General features: G+C 37.4%; 2 protein-coding genes across 4 annotated transcripts; both read right to left on the bottom strand.

Annotated features, from left to right (window-relative positions):
• Positions 1–247: 247 nt before the first annotated feature.
• On the bottom strand, positions 248–7,257 carry Cand1 (Cullin-associated and neddylation-dissociated 1). Of its 2 annotated transcripts, XM_043428601.1 has the most exons (9): positions 6,884–7,257; positions 6,521–6,690; positions 5,872–6,085; positions 3,037–5,607; positions 2,750–2,938; positions 2,347–2,590; positions 2,015–2,161; positions 1,469–1,650; positions 248–656 (listed from the first exon to the last, which is right to left on the bottom strand). In XM_043428601.1, exons 1-8 carry the CDS (start codon positions 6,923–6,925, stop codon positions 1,517–1,519), a joined length of 3,711 nt encoding a protein of 1,236 aa, XP_043284536.1. In that variant the 5' UTR covers positions 6,926–7,257; the 3' UTR covers positions 248–656; positions 1,469–1,516. The 2 variants fall into 2 exon arrangements, with proteins under 2 accessions (XP_043284536.1, XP_043284535.1); XM_043428600.1 differs by lacking the exon at positions 248–656 and having other exon boundaries at positions 1,157–1,650.
• A 727-nt stretch (positions 7,258–7,984) lies between these two features.
• LOC122415698 (neprilysin-2-like) lies at positions 7,985–18,185 on the bottom strand. Of its 2 annotated transcripts, XM_043428060.1 has the most exons (10): positions 18,134–18,185; positions 16,641–16,768; positions 16,403–16,486; positions 15,216–15,464; positions 14,202–14,380; positions 13,963–14,139; positions 13,219–13,692; positions 11,846–12,125; positions 11,271–11,521; positions 7,985–8,972 (listed from the first exon to the last, which is right to left on the bottom strand). In XM_043428060.1, exons 2-10 carry the CDS (start codon positions 16,717–16,719, stop codon positions 8,631–8,633), a joined length of 2,115 nt encoding a protein of 704 aa, XP_043283995.1. In that variant the 5' UTR covers positions 16,720–16,768; positions 18,134–18,185; the 3' UTR covers positions 7,985–8,630. The 2 variants fall into 2 exon arrangements, with proteins under 2 accessions (XP_043283995.1, XP_043283996.1); XM_043428061.1 differs by lacking the exon at positions 18,134–18,185 and having other exon boundaries at positions 16,641–16,833.
• Between the last annotated feature and the right edge of the window lie 1,333 nt (positions 18,186–19,518).

Below are 19,518 nucleotides of genomic sequence, written 5' to 3'. Positions count from 1 at the left end.
ATGTCGAACCGACAGCTTTTCATTGTTTTGCAATTGAGAAACGATCGGATAATCGTAACAAATTGGCGGTTTGATATTCAATTTTGAATTTATTCACGCGAACCAATAAAGCACTTAAATCGAAGTTTTCTCGTGTAGTTTATAAATTGTGTCAAACTTTCTTTCTTTTTGAAAGCTCATGTGAGGAAAAAAATGATGGAAAAAATTGAGATTCATCGAAGGTAATACGTCGCACAGCAAAGCCATATTTTAGTTTGGATTTTTATTTTATTTTACACAAGCGTCGTTCTTGTCTCGTGCAGTATTGCGATGTTTTTTTCCTTTTTGCGCAGTATCGAAACGGTGTGTAAAACGTGAATGTTTTTATAATTTAACGAATTTCAGTTTCCCTGCGAAATATCGACGGATCGGAGGACGTAAAAAATCTCAGGAATTTTTATAATTTTTCACAAGTTTTAGCTCATTTGCTATTTCTGGAGGCGTCATCACAGCATCTTTTCATTTTGTAGTCACCATTAGCGGGTTTGAAAAGAGAAACTCGCGGATTCGCTCGTTGTTCCGGTCCTCGAAAAAGCGGGACGATAAGTTATGTGCGGCAGACGAGAAAAAACATTTATGACGGATGGAGGCTCGACCGCGTACCGGAATATATGACTCTGTAAAAAAGTGAATAGCAAATTTTAATGTTGTACGGGATGGTCGCATTTTTTATGGCGACATAACCTTCGTGACCGCGTTTACATGGACAAATGTTTTAAAAATATTTTTTCCTCGTTCTGCAAAGAATTCATTTTTGTTTTTGGGAATAATCAAGGTGTGGGAATTTCTAATGAAATTCTCTTTGAAAAATCGTGAATTAATCGAATTCACTTGTTTAAGAATCGATCGACGATTCACCGTGTTGAGTCGATTGTGTCAAAGTTTCATTCATAGTCCCCCATTCATCGATTCATTTTCCACCTTAAAATGTCTGGAGAGGAATGATTAATGAAAAAAGAGTTGACAAAACGAAAAATGGTATGGAAAAACACCATTTTTTTTAGAATTTCAATAAACATAAAATGCAAAAAACCGTGCAGTCGACAGCATTCCAGAAAAAACAATGAGAAACACCGATCCCATCGGAAAACGATCTTCATGAATAACTACAAACGTGTTTCATTACTTTACTGTCTGCTAGATTTATTTCGTTTTCAGGTTTATACACGGTGCGCTACATTGGAAATCACATTCATATTTTTTAATTTTGTTGTTGTTGATGAAACTACGTGTAATTCGACAATGATAATGAAAAAATAACGTATAGAAATAAACTATGAGTAATATGACCGTAAGTGCACGGACTCGGCGATCAATCTATAAGTTATAAAAATCGAATTTTCCGTAATTCGTATCTTCTCGTCTGCGCTATCCCGTATTATCAATTATTATAATTATTATTTTAATTTCTCTCCTCGTCACTTCATACCTCGCGTGTTTCGTTACGTGCAATTACTCCTCCGTTGTTTTATTATCTTTAGCTTTGATCCATTATATTCGTTTCATTTATATTACTGCCCGGGCAATCTTTCTGAATAACCTCGAAGAGTGGCTGTAGCTCCGGCGTGGCTTTGATCTGCGCCACGAATTCGCTCAACGATCGGTTTTTATCTGTAAATACGAATTGCATTTTATATATTATTTCTCGAAATAAGTCTGCTTTATTTCGGGGTACCAAAAATCTGAATTTATACATGCAGCATCGCGATTTTCAGTTCAGATAAAAGAAATAAGTTTCGTAACGAAATTAAAAATTTCGAAATGAATGTGAACTTTTTTGAACAAATTGAATTATCTCAGGGTCAGAAGTTATAGATTTGGAAAGATACATTTTGTGATGATTCTATTATTGTTCAAGATTTGTTTTTTTAATGAGTCTCAAATGGAAATGGTAAAACGTTCCTCCTTTACTGGTGCTCAAATTTTCATCGATAGATGTACTTGTTTCGAGATAAATCGTGTCTGAATTTCCCACCTGCTTCCGGTATCGTCAACAAAGCTGCAACAGCTCTGAGCGCGGAACGTTTGAGTTCGTCTTGTTTTTCGTATTCCTGTTTAACTGAGTTCGCTTTTACTTTCATCGTGCACGTGTTTTTCAAGGGTTCGACCAGTCTTTCCAGCCCTAAAAACAAAGAGACAGAGAATAATGAGAACTATAACAAATCGGCAATATCGGAATCGAATGGAACGAGCAAATAAATTGTTTTTCGTTATGTTTGATAGCGTTGAAGAAGAACTTGTAAATGATTAGGAATGAATAAATAAATGATAGGATAAATTTAAAGTGACGCGACGTAAAAGTCTTACTCTGTAATACAGCTGTGGGACACAACTGTGCAAGTCGTGCTGTCATAAGATACGTCAGCATTTTAATGTCGTAATGATCTCGCAGACCATTTTCCACGTGGTTCAAAAATTTGAAGACATCGAGCCTGTCGAGGCAGGAATCGAGGAGTGTGTACATACACTCAAAGGCAGCTTTTCGCAGATCGAGGCCATCGTCGACCGTGTGTTTGAAAGGTCCCATTTCCACTTCTCTGATTAATTCTCTCTGTTAATGAACAACGAGTTGTTAAAGTAAGGAAAATACAGCGAGTAAATTGAGCAGTCGAGGAAAAAAGATTTGAAATCGAGAACAAAAAGAGCAGTCAATCAGAGTACAAAAATCAATTTTCCCTTGAAAGATCATTGAAAGTGGGGCGTTGGTTACCTTTGTACGAGTCTCGGTGTAAAGTTGTGGTAGTACGGAGTCAAGAAGATCTCTGATCAGCATAGGTTTGTTATGAGCTGCTGAATTAAATGCAACGAGAGCTACCCTTCTTACGTTGAGGTCAGGGTCCTCGAGAGCAGCTAGGAAACTTCCCATACATTGTTTTAACATGGCGTCGATTGGTTGGGGCTGTGAAGAAAAAAATGAATATAAAAAATTGTGAATATTAGCGTGGATTCGTGAGGAGTTTTGGTCGCTCGAGTCGTTGAGGAGCCGGAATAGTTTACCTGATCGGATATTGTGAATTTAACCGCGGTGACAGTGGTAGTTCTCATGAGGGGTGATGGCGATTTCAGGGACTGTTGAAGCCTCGGCAGAAGAGTAGCTGGATCAATGAGAGTTAATTTTCCAAGACATTCGGCAACGACATTGCGAGTGCCTTCTTCGGTGCATTCGGCGTGCATATAGAGGAGCATCCAGATGGCAGGGATGAAGTTTTGGAGATGCGAGACACCGGAAGGACTGCTCGATTGGCAAGTGATGATCTCTTTGAGGGAGTGTAAAACGAGATACTGTCTTTTGGGTTGTGCCTCGATTTCTTTGAGTATGAAAGGTAGATATTCAGGCAAATTTCCAACGGCGATACTGCCAAGTGTGTAACTAGCGGCTGACTTAACTTCTTCGGAGTGTGACGAGAAGGAGTTGAGTATGACGTGTTTGAGGGATGGTATGCCACTGAGATCGACGTGTCGGCCGATTTCACCGATGACCAAAAGAGCGAAAATATGTTGCGAGTCGCTTTGAGGACTTTGAACGTCTTTGATGAACTGTTCAACGACGTTGTGGGCTTCTTGGTGCCACGTTATCGTGATCGCAGCTGCGCATTTGGCTAGGGAATGATAGGCCTGCTTGTGAAGAACATTCTGTTGGGTTACAGGAGCAACGAGCAACGAAAGTAGCTCTCGGTAACCGAGATCGGGTATGCCGGCTTGAACGAGGGCCTGAAAGAATTCGAGCATGGAATTCAGTGCGGCGCCTTGGAGCAGCGAAGATTTAACGAGGACGAAAATTTCTGGCAATATATTTTCAGAAATATTGGTCAAAGCGGCTGGATGTAATTTGGCGATGGTCGTGAGCAGTGTCAGAGTTAATTGGGCGATGTGAAGATCGGATTCGTTGAGCAGAGCCGGCAGTTCTTCGGTAACTTTGTCAAGCATATCGGCATGGAGAGCTGAACTGAATGATCGCACGAGGGTATCGAGGAGGGTCAACGAGCAGAGTTTCAAAGCGCGTTGATTTTTTCGCAAAAAAGAACCGAGAATCGGTATTGCTTCTTCCATTATAGGTTCGAGATCGACGACCAAAGGCGAGGCGGCAATGCAAGTGAGTGCCTTGACAGTGGTTAATCTCGTTATTTCGTTGCGCAATCGGTCGAGGAAAATCGGCAGACAAACGGGGAATTCTTCGTAAAGGCTGTCACCCAAATGCGCCAATATCTGTCCCATACAAGCGATAGCCCGCTCCTTGACTTCTTGATCAATGTCGGCAGTTTTCAAACGCAACAACGTACACTGATAAATCTGAGCTGGTAGAGCAGCGAAATTTGGATCGATAGGCCCGTTGTGAGGCCTTATTACTTGCACCAGTTGTTGCAGCACGAGGAGAGCCTCCGCGGTTATTTTGTAGAAAGGATCGCCTACGGCGGCTATTATCGGTGGCGCTATGACCGACATGTGAGCGTGAAATGCTTCCGGCGGATGGGTTACGAGTAAAGTATGAATAAATGCTAGTGTGTCGATCTTCATGTTCGAAGAAGAATTCTTGTCCCCAAGGCTGTACTGGATTCCGGGTATCAAAGCTGGAATGTGATTTGTCAATGCACCAGGTAAAACGGTCACGAGCTCTTTCAGCAAGGAGAAACAGTCTTGTCGAGTTTTAATGCTTTTCTCTTTCATTTGGCGATGTACAGCTTTGACGATTAAGGGAACTTGTTGTTGGAGCAACGATATCGGTCCTTCTTCATCTTCCATTGAATCTGGATCGAGGGCTACTCCGGAAGACGTTCTCGTTTGTCTCAGGAGTGCGATATAAGCGTGAAAAATATCGGATTTAACGTTTTCCTCGCGTTCTTTGAATCTAGCGATCAAAGCTGGTGACACGACTTTGTAAAGCTCCGAGAGTAATTCACGTCTACTCGAGACAACAGCTTCGAGACATTTAGCTGCAGCGCGACGTACTTTCCAGCTCATATCATCGTCGTCCGAATACTCATCCTCGGCGTCCTCGTCACCGTCCTCCTCCGTCTCCATTACTATACCGTCGTTGTCCAAACCGTCGTTTATGTCGTCGTCGTAATTGTAGTTCGGATCGTACGTTATGTATAACAAACAAATCTCTATGATTTTGTTTATGTGAGGTGTTATTTCTTTTGGACAACGATGAACGAACGCTTCGAACGCTTGCAAACAATACTCTCGTAGCTCGTCGTCATCCTCGTTACTGTATTGAACTATTAGCGGCATTACACGCTCGATTTGCTCGCCAAAACGGTGACCGGCCTGTCGGCATATCGCCGCGATGCACTGAATGTAAGTGCGAATTACGTTCTTCACTTTCTGCGTTGTCAAACCCTCCAACAAATGATCCAATAGCTTCTTGTACAAATAATTGTTACTCGATGTCAAAAGGTGACTCAGTGCTACGATTGTACGCTTGCGAACAGCCTGCCGTGGCGACGACAGTTGCGGCAACAGAGCCGTTAATATCATCGGATGAAACGTTACAAGTAACGAACCAAATCGTGAGAGCAAATCTGCCACGATGTCCAAAGCTTCGAGTTGCACAGATACGTCTTCTTGCTGTAAAGTAATTGTTTGAAAATATTGAGAATTCCAGTCCAGGCTTAACGTCGCTCTATATTTTTCTACAGCTTTTATTAACTAAGAGAGCTGCGGTTGAAGACAGAAGCGATATTTTTTCTCTAATTCAACTCGACTCGACAACTTGAATACTACATATTAGCTACATTTTATGATCAGGAGACTGTGATCGTTTTACACCAGGCGTGAGGTTTGGAAAAACTTTGTAGGGGTCTGTAGTGGAAGGAGTCTCGTTACAATTACCTTTTCAATTGCAGTGCTCAATCGTCCAGTTATCCTTTTGCATACATTTTCTGCCAAATCGCTTGATCCCAGAGGGAGCTCGGAAATAACTGTTTTTAGGCCTATACTCGATATGTCCCTCAGCTGTTCTTTGTGCGAGACCATATTCGTACACAAGGCATCCACTATTGTCTCAACCTGATACTCCTTCACCTTATTAACTAGCGGACCCAAACTGAAAACCGTATTCAATCATGTTATTAAGGCTCATAAAAAGCTCTCACTAGACTTTAGAGGATTTTGGGAAAAGCTGATTATTCTGTATCTTAACCCGTATTCCTTTCAAATGAATATTTGTCTGTAGTGTGAATATTTTTTCAAATACTGGGAGACTTGTGCTTACATGTAAAGAACAAAGAACTGTTTCGTTTTTTACTAAAAACAAAACTACTTGTAATTTCATTTTTTTCAAAATTTGTTTATTCGTCTCAAGCGTAATGCCTCACAATATTTGTTGAGTTCGTAATTTCTCAACTTGTTTTTGCTTTGTAAAGAGACCTTTGATCTTTAATAAATTTTGGTATTAACTGTTATTCAGTGAATCTTTCATAGAAATAATTCCTCATTCATCTTTCAAATAAAAAGAAATTTTGAAGAGAGCAGAAATTACCATTTAACAGCAAGATTCTGAACTTCCCCATTTTTGTCTTCGAGTAAGCGTAGCAACATCTTAACAACTTTTCTCTCCGAGTCATCATCAAGTTTGATGCTGTCTTTTTGTAGCTCACTCATGAGATCGTTAGTCGCCATGAATCTGAAGTCTTTGTCGCTGGAGGTCATCTATGATGATTTAATGACAGGTTTGAAGGGAACCGAAAAAACAACACAAAATAAGGAGGTTATGGTAAAGAAAAGATGATGGAGTCGAAAACCATTGAAAAGTAGTAAATATACGTCGAGGAGTAGCCTGTAATACGCCGATGATAAGTTGAAGAGAATAAAACGTGTTTTTTTGTGAAAATTGTGTATGTACCTTTTCCAGCAGATTGGCAATTTGATACGAAACACTGGCCATGATTGCGACTTCTGTGTATTTTCGGATGGCCGGCTGATTTATCAGTCAACTTTCGTGCACAGCGTACGCGAGATTGATGGTAGAGATGGGGAAGGGGAAAACGAGCCCCAAGGAATATTTTGCGGTTTGAACGCACCGTGTAAACGAAAAAAAAGCACGGATTCGCTTCTTTGGTTTGGGCACGATAATTGTTCGCAGAATTTTCCTTCTCGTTACGACCTTTTATTTGACTTTAAATTTACTGGACTATTTCGTATTTTTATTTTCATTGAAACATCACAGAACCGGTAGCATTTCGGTAACCACTGCTGCTCTATGCTCTCTATTTCTTACTTTCTCTCTCTCACTCTCTTTCTGTCGTATGCGCCTGCATTTCATTCGGTAGCCATTAGAGGCGCCACGATACAGCAGTTTTATTGCGCCACCGTGAGGAACATTTTTAAGAGGATGGATCAGTCGGTATATCGCAACCGTGAGTGCGAGAGAGATAGCTGAAAATTTCGAAATCAAAATTCTTTGACACAGTTTGACCGATTAAAAAAAGGCTCTGTCAGTCGATTTTTGCCATCGTTCTGCGTAGGCTGACAAAGCCTTTTTTTAATCGGTCAAACCATGTCAGAGAATTTCAATTTCAAAAATTCTAAGTGAGATTGAAAAAATTCACGTGAACATCTCGATGTTTATTGCATTCCTGTAACCATGGGTCGAATATTTATTTTGCAGTGGTGTTTAAATCAAAAATATTATCCTTTGCAGATACGATCATTGAAAATATTACAATCAGCTCTCGTGAAAAACCGGCACTGCCAAATATTTCGCACTGTGGAATATGAGTTGAATATGCATGGGATGGGAATAACAAATGGAGTTGATACAATGGAACGGTATCAACGGTTGTCACAACGGAACGATACGACGATACTGCGTCATGAATCTTAAATGGTAGGCTCGAATTGCGATTCGATCTTTGACAAAACGTTTTATTCTGTTATTATGTAGTTCATTTATTTGTTTTACACATTTCGAGGTATTAAAAAAAAAATAATAATAAAACAGGTATGGAAGGCAATAAAATATTTTTATTCCCAAACTTCGAATACATCTTTTACACTCATACGCTCAAACGTTTGGGTTTATACCTGTCGAAATTTCCGTGTCCACAGTAAAAGTTTCATAGGTCAGTCAAAAATCAACGAAATCGAATAAAATAAACGTAATTTTGTAGCGGACAAATTGAGCTTCTTTTTCGCACCTCGTAATATTGTTTATGTTTTTTTTTGAGCTGGCACGCTATTTGCAACAGCACCGTCTTCCGTTAATGGCTGTTTATCTAATTTTCGTTTTTTTAAAAAGTACCCTACAATTTTTTTCCGCAAAGCTAATTCGAAATGTAACTCGAAAATTATATCGGGTTTGGAATGAAATTTTAAGAGGAAAAAAGTTTCAATTTAAGACTTCGAACTCATTCACAATTTTTTTTGTCCATTTTTCAACAAATTACGTTTAATTTATAAAAGTGAGTTCGCTCCAAACTCTACGAGAAAGGCCGCGTTTCTAACTCTTTATTTGTAAAACTTCCAAAAATTGTTTTCCTTAACGATCACAACCGTTTTGAGGACGTTGCAGTTCTATTTAATTTCACGAAGTACTCACGCACTTCTTCAATCATCAGTTTAGAACAACGTATATGTGGCGACATGGATCTTCACCAGATGGGACATCTTTTTTTGGGGTTCATTTTAGAGTCTTTACTGCATTGAAAATCCTTCGCGAATTCGGGCATATTCGATAGCGGTATGTTGACCCGAAATTTCGGCAGAGAGTAAATGCCGTTTTTTATTGCATATTGCTCAGCTTCGGGTCGGAGGTTCGTGCACCAGGAATTAGCGTAACTGATCCAGAACATTTGCCGCGCCGAATAATCCAATCCGGGTAACTGTTTTTCGGAGATATTTCTGCTCCTGGTCCACTCGTCATACACCGAGTATGCCAGCTTGAGGCCTACGTTATCAGCGACATCTTCATTCCGGGTTTTGAAACTATTAACCTGCAGGTCGAAAATCAAAAGTGTCGTTGCATAGAAATGAGCAGGAAATAATCAAATAATGTGATTGGTTCGCCAACGCAAATTTATTTCTAATTCCACGCTACTCAATATCATTTGTTGATTGTTTTTATCCAAGTTATCTAGGTTATGTAAACCTTTGTTTACTTTCTTTATAAGGGATAAACCTCCTAAAATTCGTGATTAATTCGAGTGGAATTTATGTAAAATATAAAGAAATGACAGATAAAGAATGAAACGACCTCTAATTTTGCACACATGTTCTTTAGAGTTTAAACTATGGATAATAACACTTTTGAAGTAGAAAATTATTGTTATGATTGTTATGAGGTTCTTGTCCGTGCGGAAGAAGAAGAGTATAAAAATGGGGTTTCGTTTGTTTCAAGACTTTTGGGGTAGAGATTTGAGATGTCATGGAAACGAAGGGATAACAAAAAGGAAAATTCTGAAGACAAGACGTGAAAAAGATTGATTAAGGGTGAATGATACAAAAGTCGAAATAATTAGAAATTGATCAAATTTGGTGATAATGTTCTTCAACATCAAGTGCGAAAACACAAATTTTTTCAAAATTTTCTTCTGTTTAGTTATCGAGTAATTACGCATTAAAGCAGATTTCTTGTGCCTGGAATGTATACCTATATATATGGAAACGCTATGCTTATACACGTGAACTTTAGTGATCAATTACTCGATAACTGTACAGAAGAAAAATCTTAAAAAATTTGTATTGTCAAATTTGGCACTAAAGAATATGTTCACCAAATTTTATAAAATTCTGATCATTTTGAATTTTTTTATGTTTTTAGCATGGTTTAGCATGGTAACATTGTAGTATCGCCTGTGCAATATATCCTTAATAAATAACATCCAACTTATTGTATAAAGTATTAAAAAGTCATTATTTTATCTACGACACTTTTTTTTCTAACCTCTATCACCATTTTTTATTTGTTTTTGAGTATGGAAAAATGGGCCTGTGGGGTTATTTTTCCCATGCGTAGGTATGAGTCATCGAGCTCACGTGATCAACTCAAAATTGATGGTGGCGCCTCCCGTAGTAAAAAGTATAACTACAACTACATATGTAAAAATACGGTCGCTGTCACGCATGTCAGACGCCTCGCGTGTATTTTATCGGGGTTTTCTGTGAGTTTTTATTGAAATCGCGCCAAATGATTTTCGTAATGAGCAGTGAAGTGGTGTGAATCGGCTCTGGTCTCTTTGGTTGTGACGAATGTGTGTGCAATTTCTGATAAAATAATCTTTGTGACCGGCGTAAAAGGTGTCATGGCGTACGCATACTGCTTCGTATTTTCATTTATTCATCGCGTTGGTGAGAAAAATCTGGTGTCCGAATACGGACGCAACCGGAATCGGCTAATTAAATCACATTTTTCGATATTTTCATTTTCGTGAAGAAGTCCGGTAGAAACGGATTTTAGTTTGATTTTTGGACACTTGGCGCTGCGTATATTATCGCTCGATGTTTTAAAGTATGCATCAGTCGACTGACCTCACTTGGAATTTTCGAAATCAAAATTCTTTGACACAGTTTGACCGATTTAAAAAAGGCTCTGTCAGCTGACGCAGGACGACGACAAAAATCGGCTGACAGAGCCTTTTTTTAATCGGTCAAACTGTGTCAAAGAATTTCGATTTCGAAAATTCCAAATGAGGTTAGTCGACTGATCCATACTCTTAAGAGCATGGATCAGTCGCTATCTCGCCACCGTGAGCGCGAGAGAGATAGCTGCAATTTTCGAAATTGAATATCTGCCACACGGTTTGATCAATAAAAAAAAAGCCCCTGTCAGCGTATTTTTGCCATCTTTCCGCGTCCGCTGACAGAGCTTTTTTTTGATTAGTCAAACAACAGCGGAGAATTTTCATTTCGAAAATTCAAGGTGAGGTTAGTCGACTGATCCATACTCTCAAAGACATACTTAAAGACATTAAAAATGGACGCCCTTTCCCAGTCAATTTGCTAAACCACACCCCCATGATGTTTCCCAATAGAAAATATATCCAAAAACGTATTCTAAAAGTTTCATAAAGCCATCACCATATTAATCAAGCTGATTTTTCTCTTCAATACAATAGAACCTCTTCAATACAATAGAATCAAAATAGTTTTGATTATTCGTTAATTACACCAAAGTCAATTATCAAGTAATTTTATTAAATATTTGAAAGATTCGAATTCCGTGGAACTGCTGAACGCGCCACTAAGAATTTTGACACCGATAAAAGCTCAAACCTCGTGTGACCAATACTTACGTGGAGTCCCAACTCATAAGATCCGTATTGTTTGTATTGCTTGACGAGGCATTGGGTGAGATTAACGTATGTTTCATTACTCTTGGAATCCCACCATGATTTACGAATCCCCGTGATATCAAAGTGCCTGTTTTTGTCATCGAGGGTATGTCCCAATTCGTGACCGATTACTGATCCAAAACTTCCGTAAACGAGACTTTTCGGTCGATCAATGTTGTAAAAAAGTTCGGTGAAATATTGAGCGCCAATAACTGCGGGAGTAAAACAATGAAATTTGAATTATTCAATATCTTTCACGAAACAGATGAAAATGAGTGTGTATTATTAAATCGTGAATTCTATCGGGAATTTCGAAAAATCAAGTCGTTGAATAACACCTACATTTTTGTACTTGTTTCTGCGCTATTTCTACTTCAATTGAACGTTCCTCTTTTCACATGGACAACATCAATCAAAACTTAGTTTTTTTTTTTCATGTTTTCTTTTAAATTTATTCGAGCTTTCAAATAGTCGATAAAAATGCCTTTTTTTAAACTTTCCGGCGAAATAAATGAAGCAATTATCTGGAAACTCACCAATAGACTTTTCCATCGATGAATAACCGGCATGATTTTTAACGAAATAACCTAAATGTTCTTCAGAATCATCGATTCTTCGATACTTAGGGAAATATTCGAAGATGTTTGTTAAATTGACTCGGTTCTCTGCTAACGAACAGTCTAGAAATCCATTTTCACTGTGATACGGGTAGGACTTCTCATGGAGCATAAGTTTTTGATAACGATTGATGTCGATTTTGATTTTTTCGACTATTTTGAGAGCATGCTGTTTCGTCTTATCTTTTAACCAATCAGCCTGGGAAAACGGTTGAAAACAACGATGGAAAAAAAGGATCGTTATAAAAGATTCAGATTTGAAGTGGCATTAAATAAAATGAATCTGCACGTGACATGAAAATTGGACTTAAGAGAATGGATCAGTCGGTATATCGCAACCGTGAGTGCGAGAGAGATAGCTGCAAATTTCTAAATCGAAATTCTTTGACACAGTTTAACCGATTAAGGAGGGTGGCTACATTCGTCAAAATGATAAGAAATTGATCAAATTTGGTGATAATGTTCTTCAACATCAAGTGCGAAGACCCAATTTTTTTCAAAATTTTCTTCTGTTTAGTTATCGAGTAATTACGCATTAAGGTAACTCCTGTACTGCATGCTAGTCAAATGAGTGCTAAATTTTCAAAACGCTTTTAGACCAAGTTCAACGTACCGATTAAACTTATTGTTAGTGGATTTTTATTACAGCATATCTTAGTAACATGTAAAAATATTAAAAACGCTAGTTTTGCAAAACTATGAACTGATAGATGCAAATTTCCATGATGACACATTTTCACAGCTATTTTTCAAAGAATCATCTGTATTTTTTAAACCGATTTTATTGCACCAAGTTTGATTTTGTTCCTCAACTGATTCTCTACGAATTCACCACGTAGATTTTCCTTTAAACTCATTCCTTCAGAAATTATAAATGAACAAGTTTTTTCACTCAATGAACAATTAGCTGCAACAGTGAAGCGATCAAGTTAAAAAAAACAACTACATGATGAATTCATTGAGGACCGGTTGACGAACAAAATGAGACTTGTTGCAATAAAATCGATGAAAAAACGCAGATAATTATTTGAAAAATACCATTGAAAATGTGTCAGCGTGGAAATTTGTATTTATCAATTGATGGTTTTGCAAAACTAGCGTTTTTAATATTTTTACATGTTACTAAGATATGCTGTAATAAAAATCCACTAACAATACATTTAATCGGTACGTTAAACTTGGTCTAAAAGCGTTTTGAAAATTTAGCACTCATTTGATTAGCATGCAGTACAGGAATTACCTTAAGCGAGGTATCCGTTCAATCAGTTTGTGAAATGATGGGGATGATTTACCTTTGTGATGAGTTCGATGTATTTTTTATGCAGGTCGGTAAATATTTTGGTTGTATCTTCCACGACGTTGTCGCTCAAGTATTTCCCATAATACAAAACATCCAATAAGAATGGGGACTCTGCGAAAACTTTATGAGCGCATTCCCTCCAGTGGCCCTGTGGGAATCCATAAAGACCGCGTAGCAGGACTTTCCTCTTGTACTTAACATAGTCGTCGGATAAACTGAGTTTCGTCATCGTTTTCCGCCAAGATAGCCAATTGTATAAAAGCTTCTTTGCCTTTCGGGATATATATTTTTCCAACATCGAAAGACGATCCATAGAAATGTACTCGTCCAGCTCAACCACTTTTTCTTCCGAGCCGTTAAATATCTCCAGCAGTTTCCAATGCGGATATTCTTTGTCCAGTTCCCCGATGGTCGTTTTTGAGTATTTACTGTTAATATCGTAGGTCTCGTTCTCCACAGAAATAATCTGTATCAATTCGTTTGAAATCAGCCACAATTATTCAAAATTCGAGATGCTTGTGACTTTTGAAATGGTCATAATTTTTCAAGCTCAAACCCTTTGTTGATCTGTTCATTAAAATATTTCAAAGTTCCAACAAACTTTTGTTTCCAGTTCATTCACCCTAAATTCCTTGATCGTTTTACACGTGGCATAACATTCGACGCACTTTTTTCAAACTTTGATACAGAAATAAAGAACCATTTTTTATTTATTTCCCTGAATTTTCATACTTACTTTTGATAGTTCTATTTCGAACGACAAAATTTTCAGCAGAACGGACTCCGCCTTTGATACGTCAACACCCAGGTATCCGATAACATCTTTCATATACTGCAGATATTCTTGAACAGCTGCACTGGACATGCCGTCCTTAAAATAATTCCAGGGGATGCCCGGAGAGTCTACCGAGAGCTAGGAAATAAGATTTGGTATCAGACAGTGAGAAGAATTTGATGTATTTGATTCGTGGTTACCTGCAAAACCTTGGATCGCGTGTTCATTGGATTTACGATTTTTTTTATCATGATTAAGTATTCGAAGATCGAATTTTTGTTGAATGACCGTAGATTCTGTTTCGACTGTAAAATCGCTTGCCATTCGTTCTGGTCTTCGACGTATGCCGCCAACTTTTTGCTATGATCTCCGTTCCATTCTGATAACATAAAATTTTATGTTACTCGACCATAAAATGTAATTGGCCAGCAACTAATTGTAGGTGGACTGAGAAAAAAGAAACTCAACTTGAATATTATTCACGATTAAAAAATTAAGATAGCGCTTTTTTACTAATATTCTGTTACATATGAATGACTGAGGTAATTAGTTTAAAAAAAAAAAAAAAAAAAATGGGAAGACTATTAAAGGTAATCCTTTCACGAACCCAAACTCTCTACAAAAAATTGATTTTAATTTACAGTAAAGTACAAGTGTATGCAAATAGATTGGCGAAATTTCAGGTCAGGTTATCGAACATTTAATGAAGAATTAAAATTAAAAAAATGATAAAATTTATACGGGAGCTTACGGAGATTCCATCATCACCACATTTCTATTCAATAATTCATACACTGAATATCTCTAAATTTCTGATAGAAACTGTCTCACGGATAGAAAAAAATGTAAGGAATCCATAGCGATGATAAAAATAAAGGGTTATCGAATGTTGAAAAAAGATATTAAGGATAGAAGCTGGAAAAATAGCAGAAGCAGAAGCTTTTCCCATATAACAGGGACTTCTCAAAGGTTAGGAATCAGTCCAAATTTCGAGTGCCCTAGTTTGCGACACTAAAAAATACGGTCCTGCGAAAGGAATACCTTAACTGACTAATACAAGGCGCATGTACATCCTTAAAGTCGAGAAATTACTCGTTTCATCACCTATAATCTTGTAAGTCATTAAAACGTTTTCACGCATTTGCAAAATGATGTGGATTTCAAGAGAATCATCGAAAAGAAGAGGAAACTAGAAAATAATGGAAGTAACGCACCGCCTTTCATGCAGTTTTTGTAAGAAATTTTGAGGTCTGCGAAGGCCTTCGGTGCTTTTAATTCATCGATGTCTGTTATGATCCTTTGCAGGCGCGAATCCACTTCCAATTTACTTTCTGTATTCATATCATTGAGCTTCTCGTAGTCTGGTATCGGGCCGGATGCCTTCGCATAATTTCCGCATGCAAATTCATAGAAATCATCGCATGGCTTAGCTTCAGAGTTCATGCTCTTGAGAAGCCTTTGCGCTGAAATATTGTTTGCATATTCAGCTTTATTGTGTATTAAGGATCAAGTCTCACTCTCACTCTCGATACTTTAGTCGCGAAAAAATGGTCGGGGTGATATATAGAAACCTGTTACGTGTGCGTGTCACGTTTAGTTCATTAAGGTTGCTCGATAGAGCTAAGTACCGTATAAAAAACAGGGTGCAGCCCCCTTCCTGTGTGAACATCACTCGTTGTGAAATATGTTCCAAAAATCATTAAAATTATCGTTAATGATCAGTAAATAAATATATGGTTACGATATTTTAGTAAAATTTCATAGTTCCTTGTGATTTTGGAATTTTTAATTTTTCCTTTTGCGCGTAACACGCGATCACGTGCAAAGGTTTCCGAATTTGAAATCTTTTCTATCGGAGGGTAGGAGAGAAATTCGTTTCTATTTTTATCCACTCCGAGACGAATTTTATCGTCTCTGTATGTAAAATGTACTGGTTGAAAAAAATTTTGGCTGCTTGTCCCTCGAAATCCGAGATTAATAAACGATGGTTAAAATTATGTTTGCGGTTTTGTCAAATTTCAATATTTTACTTTCCACAAAAGTGATCAAAGAGTTTAAAAATTCTGCTCAAACATTCGACTAAATATGATTCATCAGCACTTCAGAAGTATCGACAGACGGATCAAACGAATCGCGGTTGAGAAATAAAATTGAAGCACTATTGATGGAATGATAAAGTGTTTGAAAAGTTTGAATCTTTTTTTATTTTGTAAGTATTTTATTGAAGAAAAGTTGGAAAATAATATTTTACATTGTTTGTTTTCAGTCTGTGGGTAACGCGCAACTTTACGAAGAGAAAATAGGAGAATCGAAATCAAAAGATTTCAACGATGAAAAATCCATCACAAACGCCATGAAATAAAGTCTCCGCGTATCTGAAGGTGTATTTTTTCTGACTTACCTGTAAAAATGCAGTCCTTCGTTACACATATGTCTTCCAAAGACTTCGGCGTACTAGTTACATTCACCGTCACCAATTTTGAACCTACCATTCAGTTTAAAAGTATCACAATCATGTCAATTGTTGTTGGTTGTCGCAAGGAAGATTTTTTTAGTTCTTGTACCACGATTTTTTGTTTTTTTACTTTTCTTTATAGTGAAGTTAATAGAAAAAAAAGTAGTTGATAAGTTATGCTCACTATTAATACCGTGGCCAGCGGTTAGTGCGATGCACACGAAAAGTGTGGAAATTGCCACAACTGTTGTGTGGGAAGACATTTGAATAAATTTTCATACACAATGAATCGTGAATTTTACAAAAGATGACCTGAAGACTCGAGCAGTTCTTATACCAAAGTGAAGGAAATTGATGGAATTGATTGGCTTTATAATACCGACTTCAGGCCCAAATGCTATCAAACGAATTCCTTATGAATATCTTTTTTCACGATATCTTTATATTAAATCAATAATTTGAACAGTTAAAAGACTCAACATAAGGCTGAGAATGAAATAAAGCGAGCAAGCGACATCGGTACTGCGAGTGTAGGAGGGAGACATTGATAGAAACACGTGTAAATGGTTGTGACGGTGGCGCGTGTTAGGTATTTATAAATCGCTCGTTACCAACTAACGTATAAAACTGGAATGATGGATCCGACCATTTATTGAATTTGCGGTCGATTTCTTGAGCGTTTGTTCCAGAAAAAAATAAAGACCAGCTTAAAATCCGACTGATTGGCGATGTAATTTCAGCTCCATTTTCTGTTTCAGCTTTTCCCATAATAACGATAATAAGCCGAATAATGTTTTATAACGTTTGCATATCTAAAAGACCGAGATCTGAAGCTGGGAAGTAATTTATGGCGCTAATGACGTGGCTTCTATGAATTTTTCGTCTTCTGCGTAGTTTCTCGCTCCACACATTCTATTGCTTCAGCTGGTCTAATGTGTGCGATTCGCGGTCTGGTCTAATTTATGATATCTACGTTTTTAACTAAAATTCATTTAATGGTGGGTGTATGAAGAGAATTTGATGAGTACACGTAAAATCGACGTTTCGTGAAAGAGCTTTTCACGAAAGTCAAGAGCCGTGTCAAACATCTGGTGACATTCCTTCTGAATTTTCATATACTCGTTTCGTAAGTTAAATTAGATTTATAAAATTTTTGAGATGAATAGATATTGATGAAAATTTTCCCATTTGTTGATACATATTTCTTGAACACACCGTTTCAAGGAAAACTGAGGTTACCGAACTAATTTCGGAGAGATTAAGGAGTTTCGGTACAGGCGATACAATGTTGCCATGCTAATCCATGCTAAAAAAATTAAAAAATTCAAAAAGTTCAGAATTTTATAAAATTTGGTGAACATATTCTTTAGTGCCAAATTTGACGACACAAATTTTTTAAGATTTTTCTTCTACACAGTTATCGAGTAATTGATCACTAAAGTTTACGTGTATAAGCATAGCGTTTCCATATATATAGGTATACATTCCGGGCATGAGAAATCTGCTTTAATGCGTAATTACTCGATAACTAAGTAGAAGAAAATTTTGAAAAAATTTGAGTTTTCGCACTTGATGTTGAAGAACATTATCACCAAATTTCATCAATTTCTTAATATTTTGACTTTTGTACTGAAACTCCTTAAACGTTGAAGTTGAGCAAAAATGTAATGTCATTACATCTGTTGAATGGGACAGAGTCGTTGACTTCACACTTTTTTGCTTATATCACTCTTATTAATGAAGAAATTCATTTGAAAAATGACAGTTCAGATCAGGACGATATATAGAATGATTTTATTGAAAAGAGCAGATAGTTTACCGACTAAAATAACAAAAAATCGCCGAAAATATGTGACTGCATCACGATCATATCGGGTTAACTGACATGAGACTGCCGTGTATAGAAATGTGGCAACATTGCAACTACGACACTAACGGGAGCAACTCCGTGACAGATTCATGATTCACACTTTTACAATGCGACGGCCCTCGACATCAATTGATTCGAAACTTTTGACATTCTCGTCACAAATCATTTTTTGTTTTTTTTTTCCAGCTTTAATGAGCAAGTGCGATGCTTATTATAGACGCGAGAACTGACAAATCGACCATTCCATCGATGAGTTTGAGGTTTTTTTGAATTTGTTCTCCATCATTTTCGTTTACCGCAGTCGTTGACATGATAACCTCCAAAAACGCCGGGGGAAAAAAAAATGACACGAAAACACAGAGGCATATAGGTTTCACTGCATCCAATCCAACAGCTGCATATGAAGAAATCACACAACGGTGCCAAACTTTGTTGGTATTTCAACGCAATTTTCAATCATCAAGAATAAATTTTCTATCAACTTTGGGTGATTAAAATGAACGTATTTCTGAATTATAATTAATATTATCATTCACAGAGTTGAAAATTTTCGCATTGTTCATCTGAATTAAAAGTAATCATTCATTATCTATAAGTTGGCATTGCTGACGTCACTCAATGCATAAGCATAGGAGTTCCGTCCCTTACCCCCACCCTCTCAGAAGATTTAGCAACAACCTAATTGTTCAGATCGGGAGGTGTTTATTCGAAAAAGCTTCAGATATGAGATTCAGTGTTAAAGTTCTTAGGCTCCGATACGCAGAAGCCAAGGCAGCTGGAGCGGGCCTGACATGGGCTGGTGCACGGAGAAACTTTTATAGCAAAAATTACTATGTTTTTATAGTGACGTCGGACCATATCGATATTATAATAATAATCGCTACAGAGTATGACAAATAATGCAAAAGTTTGGGGAACCATTACCATAGTCCAAAGTAAATAACGCGCTGTACTATATCAAAAATGAACACCGAGCGAATTTTGATTAATAAATGATTTGATGAAAATTTAGGAGATAACATAGCAATCGTTTCTTTGTGCTATACGAAAAATTGCATAGTTTCGTATTTTCCTTTTTACCGCACTGAATTTTGCTCGATAACGTAGCAAAATTCATGCGTCCACTAATTATACGAGGTGTTGCGAGTATAAACGTGAAAATTAACTAGTGGCAGATAGTAAAATTTTAAGC

Source organism: Venturia canescens, chromosome 9, assembly GCF_019457755.1.
Source record: "Venturia canescens isolate UGA chromosome 9, ASM1945775v1, whole genome shotgun sequence".
Classification (NCBI taxonomy): Eukaryota; Metazoa; Arthropoda; class Insecta; order Hymenoptera; family Ichneumonidae; genus Venturia; species Venturia canescens.
The sequence above is the reverse complement of the archived record's forward strand: the minus strand, read 5'-3'. Positions and strand labels throughout refer to the sequence as shown.

Excerpts from the sequence above, each read along its gene's own strand:
- Cand1 (XM_043428601.1), bottom strand. The coding sequence starts at position 6,925 with ATGGCCAGTGTTTCGTATCAAATTGCCAATCTGCTGGAAAAG. Across the intron at positions 6,086-6,520 it reads CAGAATCTTGCTGTTAAATG|TTTGGGTCCGCTAGTTAATA; the intron begins GTAATTTCTGCT and ends TACGGTTTTCAG. Across the intron at positions 2,591-2,749 it reads ACACCGAGACTCGTACAAAG|AGAGAATTAATCAGAGAAGT; the intron begins GTAACCAACGCC and ends GTTCATTAACAG.
- LOC122415698 (XM_043428060.1), bottom strand. The coding sequence starts at position 16,719 with ATGTCTTCCCACACAACAGTTGTGGCAATTTCCACACTTTTCGTGTGC. Across the intron at positions 15,465-16,402 it reads GAAGGACTGCATTTTTACAG|CGCAAAGGCTTCTCAAGAGC; the intron begins GTAAGTCAGAAA and ends ACAATATTTCAG. Across the intron at positions 14,140-14,201 it reads CGCGATCCAAGGTTTTGCAG|CTCTCGGTAGACTCTCCGGG; the intron begins GTAACCACGAAT and ends CTTATTTCCTAG.